The following is a 7,253-nucleotide window of genomic DNA, read 5'->3' as shown; positions in this document are numbered from 1 at the left end:
CATTAAACTTTACTGTTGTCTCATTAAATCCAAACAGAAGTGATTATTTTTGTTCCTTCAGGGTGAACAAAGCATTCCCCGCCCCTGCGGGCATCCGCCCCATTCCCTCCACCGCCATGAAGAAGCACAGCGCCTGTCACCTCTGTGAGTCATAGAACAGCTCACATATACCTGGCTTTCATTCAGAAGCTATAGCCTCATTCTTGTCACATGCGCATACATGCACACACCCCTGAGACGTCATTCTTGAGTGAATTGATCGGATATGATCACATTCTTTGAGGCCTAACCGGGCAGAACCCCATGGAGCTTTGTTTCCTCGTTCTGTGGAAGTGTGTCCAGCCTTATTTCCTCCGCCGAGCCCCTAGTGGAATGATGAAGGTAGAATGGTTCCCTGTGGAGTCGCTGAAACAAGCACAGTCTTACAGGAATTATGACGGAATGAGACCCTCATGTGTTCTCTAATGTTAGTTGGCAAGGAAACATGTCTGCCATGAGTCGGCGTATTTCCTGGAAGGATGTATGTTCTTTTTTAGTTTGTGATCTTTAATTAGAGAAAAACTACATTTGTGTAATACAGGGAGGAAATGACAGTGTTAATGGGATCTGCAGAAGTTACACATGGACAGTAAGAGATGCAGCAGACGGGCAGGAATATGAAGATAAATCATTAGTCGGCAAGTTTAGAATTTTCTTTGGAATCTTTTAGTTTTAACCACAGAAACGGAGTGAAACCCTCCCTTAAAATGATGCCTATGGCGACAAGGCTCATTTCACATTACATACATTTTGGAGGTAATCATGTGACTTTTATCAGGCGACCTAAAAGGTGCCCCATTTTCTGAGCAAGTGTTCTTACTTTAATAACACGCAGGATGAATCTGTGACGACCTCTAGTTAAACTTTGGTTATAGCAGCAACCAAATAAGTGGGTGGAAAAGCTCGTGGCTTCATGTGAACATGTGCTGCTGCCTCGGAGAAAAATAAAGCCCCCAAATCTTTTCAAATAAATGTTTTTGTGATGGTTAAATGATAAAAACCACTTCACTCTATTCATATCAGAAAATGGCATTTTTTAAAAGTTGATTTCAGCAGTTATTATTATTGTTGTTGTTGTTGTTGTTGTTATTATTAACATTATGATTAGTAGTAGTAGTATAATTATTATTATAGTTATAATAGCTATTGATGTTATTATTCTAGTTATTATCATCATTATTGTTGTTATTTTGATTTGTTTGCTGTTTTATTATTTTGAAAACTTGAGATTTGAAAAAATTATTTGTAATTATATTTTACACTTACATTTTTCTTCGGAAAATGTCCGACTGTGACGTCATCCACTCTCACTAAAGCACATTTGCATCCTTTGATCCTTTGCATCCTTTGAGGCGAATTTTAGCAATTTCATTTTCCAGGGAACTGGATTTACACATGATCTTATGGGATTTCTTCATCCTGTCCTTATTAAACGTCCATGTGCGCGCGCGCACTGTGTGTTTATGTGATGGGCCAGTCTTTCTGATAAGAACCTTTGGGGTGGGGAGAGGGGTGGGGGTGTTGAGCAATCAGACCCGAGCTGAAACACGGACAAGAACAGAACTTCCTTCCTCGACTGCTGCTGCTGCGGGGGGGGCGGACGACAGTCGCAGTCTTTTATAAATGGGGATTATGTTCTGCTCCCAGTCACCGCGTCGGCTCCGGACACAACTCGGAACTTTGGACCGCCAGCTGCTGTAACCTCGACATCATGAGTCCTTCAGCAAACCCGTGTCTTCTTGTCCTGGTTTTCCTCTGCGGGCTGGAGGAAGCGCTGCTCTCCCACAGCGGCCGCTGCACCGACAATCGGTGCGTTGCGGTCTTAGTGGACTCCACTGACTTCCCAGGCGCGCAGAAAAGCTGTAAAAGCTTCAACGGGCAGTTGTTCAAGTACAACATGACCACATTAGCGGACATTTTTAAGCTTCTACCCAGTGGGAAATTGTGGCTGGAGCAGCAGGAAGCCGTGGCAACTCCCCAAAACTGCTCCTCCATCGCTGTTTCGACAGATTCCTTCGCGCAGAGTTGGGAGCCGTGCCACAAAAACCTTTCGGGATATCTGTGCCAATATCCACTCACAAACCCGTGTGGACCCGTGAAAGTTGCTGGGGCCCCCCAGGTCGTTTACACCGCCCCCATGGACTTCGAGGTGCGGGATTCCCAAACTTTTCCAGAGGGAACCACAGCGATGGTGATAACAGCTGGCGACAAACATCTGGAATCGAAGCACGTCTGCTTCGGTGACCAGTGGCTGAAGGCTCCTTGGAACTGTGAGGTGATGCTCGGCGGCTGTGAACGCGGCTGCAACAAAACAACAAACACGTGCACGTGCCCCGGGGAGCAAAGCCTTAACAGCAACGGCGTCACCTGCGAGGACGTGAACAAATGTGAAGACAGCGCCTTGTGCACGCGCGCTGGCGAAGTGTGCGTGAAGAAGGAGGGAGGCTTCGAGTGTGTGTGCAGAAATGGATTCATAGAAGAGGAAGGAGTGTGCGTGAACAACAGCATCTGTTTCGAGTGCGAGCACCCGTTGTGCGTGAAGCGCCAGGGGGTTTATAAATGCGCATGTTATGAAGGCTACCAGGTGAGAGTGGGAGACCTCACCAAGTGCGACAGGCTCTGCACGGAGAGACAGTGCCTGGCCTCGTGTGACAGGAATGCGGAATCCAATGTGCAGTGTTTCTGCCCGACGGGGTTCATCCTGGACACCAGCAATGGCTCCAACATCTGCACAGACATCGACGAGTGCGACATGGGGAAGCAGTGCGAGCATACGTGCGTCAACCTGTTCGGAGGCTTCAGGTGCGGCTGCTTTGAGGGCTTCAGGCTCCACGGAGAACACCAGTGTTTACCCGTGGATGATGGGCAGGAGGACGGGTCAAGCTCCACGGCCTCTTACCTCATCCCGGTCACCCCTCAGCCGGCCCTGGTGCCGTCTTACATCAAGGCCGGCAGCGTGCTGGGCATCACCGTCTTCCTGCTGTTGTGCGCCACGCTGATCTTCTTCCTCATCTATAACGCGGTGAAACGGTGCCGCAGATTTGACCTGACGTCCCTCAAACACACAAACATCGACATCTTCCACCTGCAGCAGGTCACCACCGACACATACAAGAGGTTGTCCTTGTGATCTCCTTCAATCATGTAAAGGCTTTTAAAGACGAAACGCAACACGACGAGTGGTGATGGAGAACCTACGAAACATTTCTGGGAGGACTTTTCCCAGAGGCCGCAAATCTCCCAAATGCATTTTTTTAAATGTTAAATTCGTTTGATTGTGGATTTTTTTTTCTCCAGGTATATTGGTTTAAAAACATTACACATACTGAAGTTAAATACAGTCAGATTACACCTTTGAATTAATTTGTCACATAATATTCTAATATCAGGTTAATTTACCTGGCAACTGTCGTCTTTATGTTGAGTCTAAAGCACCATTTATCATTTCCTCTTCACTAGTTGTTATTTATTTTTTTGTTTATTTGAATGCTTTCCTGGGTGTGACTGTTTTGAAATGTGCTCTTTCATGAGCTAATGTGTTTTGAGAACCAGACTTGTCTGGTGCTGTGATTATGATTATGAATGTGAGATCCAGTTTATGGAGCACATTCCCCTGAAACTGGTCACTGTTTAACTGAATTGTGCCGCAACTACACTGAAGGTCTAATGTTCTGCTGCTTTGTGCACATCAGGTCATTAGAATTACCATGACACTGTCACGTCACACTGACCGACCATGTAAATGTTCACGGCGTTACTGTATAAACCCCTGTAAAAGCTCTGACATCCGCCAAGACATGCGAAAGCTGCTGCTGTATCTGTAACTTTTACTGTTCTCATAGATAGAGAGAGAGAGAGAGAGTACTAAATAAACACAAGTGAACTGAGCGCCTTGTCTCTGGTTTCTCTTGCTTTAATCCTGGACCGCGTTGGTGTCGGTGCAATAACAGATTAATCACAAGATATAAATAAAAGATGACATCTGTAAACCTCAGCTCGTTCCAATTCGTACACATCATCTGGAAAATGGTGCCATTCTCCAGAAACAGACAAACGGACGCGTCTCCCGTAGAGCTGCTGCTATTTTCAAGACAAGAAAACCAGTCTTTGAATTCAAAGTCTGGTTAGGGCGCCACTGGGTTCTTTAGAACAGTTTGTGTGCAGAGAGCAGTGGGGAGGGGTTTCTGTAGGGGGCGTTTGGTAGAGGCCCCAACTGCGTGCGTCAGCGTTGCGTCGCTGCGCACATGCGTAAAAGCAGCGCCTCGGGAATGACCTCCGCGGTGCCGTCTGTGAGGGAGCACAAGGCACCGCTATGGGCCGTTTAAGTTGCTTCCTTCCTCCGCTGGGGTCATAACATGGAGTTGGGGCGTTATAAAACGTGCCAGAACGTAGTTTTGTTTAGCAAACGAGCCTCGGAGCTGTTGGAAGACGCAAGAACTTAAGGAGGACACATCCGCAGCGCAACCATGAATGATGTGACGCGGCTCATTGCCATCGTGTGCGCTTTGCTATGGGGACGAACCGGCGGCGTTAAGCCGAACAACATCTACTGCATCGGGAACCAATGTTTCACTGTTTCCAAAATTCTCGGAGACTTTAGCGCGGCGCAGAGTGAGTGTCAAGATCGGGGCGGTAACTTGATGACAGTGCGCTCCAGCGTGGCGCATGATGTTCTTTTAATGTTACTGGGAGACGCCAGCAGCCGGTTCTGGATAGGTTTACATCTACCGACGGGCTGTCCTGACCGGTCTGCCGAGCTGAAAGGGTTCCTCTGGGTAGCTGGAGACAACGAGAGTGACTTTTCTAACTGGCCGACAACTTTCAACAGCAGCTGCTCGTCCCACCGCTGCGTCTCAGTCTCGCCCGCGGATGGCTTCAAATGGACTAGAGAACCATGTGACACACGGACGGACGGGTTCCTCTGCGAGTACAGCTTCAACGAGACATGCAATAGTCTGGAAGCTGGGGCGGGTGAGACTCTCACCTATAGCACCCCTATCGGGTTCGAAGGCGAAGACCTGTTGTCTCTCCCTCCTGGAAGCACCGCCGTCCGGATGCCAACTGAGACTAAATACATCTGCTTCTCAGGACAGTGGACACAGGCGCCGTGGAACTGCGACGTCCTGGGGGGCGGCTGCGAGTATAAATGCACGCAGGATCCCGAAAAAATGCCCTTGTGTTATTGCCCGCGGGGCAAAACCATCAACCCCGAGAATGAAGTAACCTGCGAAGAGACGCAAGAAGACCCTTGCGCGTCGCTGCGTTGCGCGCACATCTGTTACGAAAACGGAGGTTCCTTTGCGTGCACATGCAGAGAGGGCTTCAAACTGGCCGCGGACGGCAGGTCGTGCGTGGATTTCAACGACTGCACGGACCCGCGGCAGTGTCCCGGTGAGAACAGCAGGTGCGTCAACACCGCCGGCGGGTTCCAGTGCGTCTGCAAGGACGGATACAGGTACAAGGGCGGCGTGTGCGTGGATGTAAACGAGTGCACGTCGGCCCCGTGCGAACACATGTGCGACAACCTGCCCGGTAGCTACGTGTGCTCGTGCTATCCTGGTTATAAGGAAGATCCGGAGGAGCCTCACAGGTGTAAACTCCACTGCGGGGAGGAGGAATGTCTGGCCGAGTGCGACCCGAACGACAGGTACCAATGTTTCTGTCCCGAAGGCTACATCTTGGAGGAGAGACAACAGGACGCTGTCTGCTTGGACATTGACGAGTGCTCCTCCTTCTACTGTGATCAGGACTGCGAGAACACCTACGGCAGCTATGTGTGCATTTGCTCTCCTGGATATAAGCTGGTCGACAATTACAAGTGCGTAAAAAACGAGGTTGGACCGGACGAGGGCTCTGGAGCGTCCAGCAGACCTCCAAGCCTCACCACAGAACCGCCGGATGCGACAATCCAGCCGTCAATACTAACAAGGGGGGGGATTGTGGGGATAGTTCTGTGCACCCTCTTCATTACTGCGCTGCTCATGTTTCTGGCGTATCGCGTCCTTTGTGGAAAAGGGAAGATGGAGAGCGCGGATGGAGTCAAAGCATCGGAGAACGAAGCGCACACGTTGCAACCAGTGACGTCTGACGCCTAGAAAGAGTGACTGAGAGAGAGATAAATGTATAGATAAAGAAAGAGATGATATAAAGAAAGAGAGGAGAGAGAGAAGGCAGAGAGCTGCGCGACATCTGAATGTACACATTAAAAAGCAATGACACAACCCTCCCAGAAAACACAAAAATGTGTCCGGTATTGAAACATTGGAACGTTGAATTTGTTAAAAAAAATGCCCTGAAATTCTGGAATCAAAATCCGAATAATTAAGTCAGAACTGTGACATGAATTCAACATTATGTAGGAGGAAAACTCTTCAAACGCAATATTTGACATTTGAGTTTGGAGTTTAAATTAAGAATTTTCAGACCCAGAAAAACGTTGCACGAGGGTGTTACTGCTGATGACGATTTTAATATTTTTTATATTAAAATGTTTAAATTTTTTTTTTTGTGATTGATTCAAAATTAAACGTGGGGTTGCAACAAGAGTTTCAAGAAAATGGAAAATATACAAAGATTTTTAGAACACACTTTTTTTCAAACTTTTTTATAGGAAAATTAAATTTTTAAAAATGACTTAAAAACAATGCGTGCCTATACCGCCATCTTGTGGCAGAAGCGTAGAATTACAGACAGCCCGTTGCAGAATTGCGCGTGTGTCTAGTGGGGTAGTTATGCAGGAGTGGGACGCGACATCATGTCCCATCAAATTCTGTCAAACATGTACGATGAGATGAAATGCAATTAATGTACATTTGCAGGAAACCAGCAGAAGCAAAAGAAGGGAATCAGTTCCTGCACTAAACACGGGTTTAAGTCAGCCACTCATGAGGTGAAAATAATGTTCTTATGCAGCTCCTGTTTGAAAAATAACCACCTTTCATTGATACACGTGTCATGTCAGGGCAAATTCTCTAAATCATTTTGAAAGATGTCTTGAAACTCTTCTTTACCACAGACTGAGCAGGACTTCGTGACGAAGGCGCCTCAAAAAGAGTGCATTTAAACACGTTATGCACTGAAATAAAGTATTTGAAATGTTGGTTTCATGCTGATATTTTGCGGGTTATCAAAGGAAAATGTGACTAAATTTTGGAGAGAACTGCATTTTAAAGTGCAAAACTATTTTTTTCTGCAAAAAAGACGAAATAAATACA

At 47.2% G+C, this 7,253-nt stretch overlaps 2 protein-coding genes across 2 annotated transcripts; both read left to right on the top strand.

The window, feature by feature from the left end:
- Positions 1-1,750: 1,750 nt before the first annotated feature.
- Positions 1,751-3,169, top strand: LOC101067342 (fibulin-2-like). Its single transcript, XM_029850002.1, has one exon. It carries the CDS (start codon positions 1,751-1,753, stop codon positions 3,167-3,169), a length of 1,419 nt encoding a protein of 472 aa, XP_029705862.1.
- Positions 3,170-4,287: 1,118 nt separating this feature from the next.
- Positions 4,288-7,223, top strand: LOC101067120 (thrombomodulin-like). The gene has a single exon (XM_003971376.3). The coding sequence runs from the start codon at positions 4,506-4,508 to the stop codon at positions 6,132-6,134; it is 1,629 nt and encodes a 542-aa protein (XP_003971425.2). The 5' UTR covers positions 4,288-4,505; the 3' UTR covers positions 6,135-7,223.
- The last annotated feature ends 30 nt before the right edge of the window (positions 7,224-7,253 follow it).

This window comes from Takifugu rubripes, chromosome 16 (genome assembly GCF_901000725.2).
Source record: "Takifugu rubripes chromosome 16, fTakRub1.2, whole genome shotgun sequence".
In the NCBI taxonomy this organism is placed as follows: Eukaryota; Metazoa; Chordata; class Actinopteri; order Tetraodontiformes; family Tetraodontidae; genus Takifugu; species Takifugu rubripes.
Note: the sequence above shows the minus strand (reverse complement) of the source record. Positions and strands in the feature narration are given on the sequence as shown.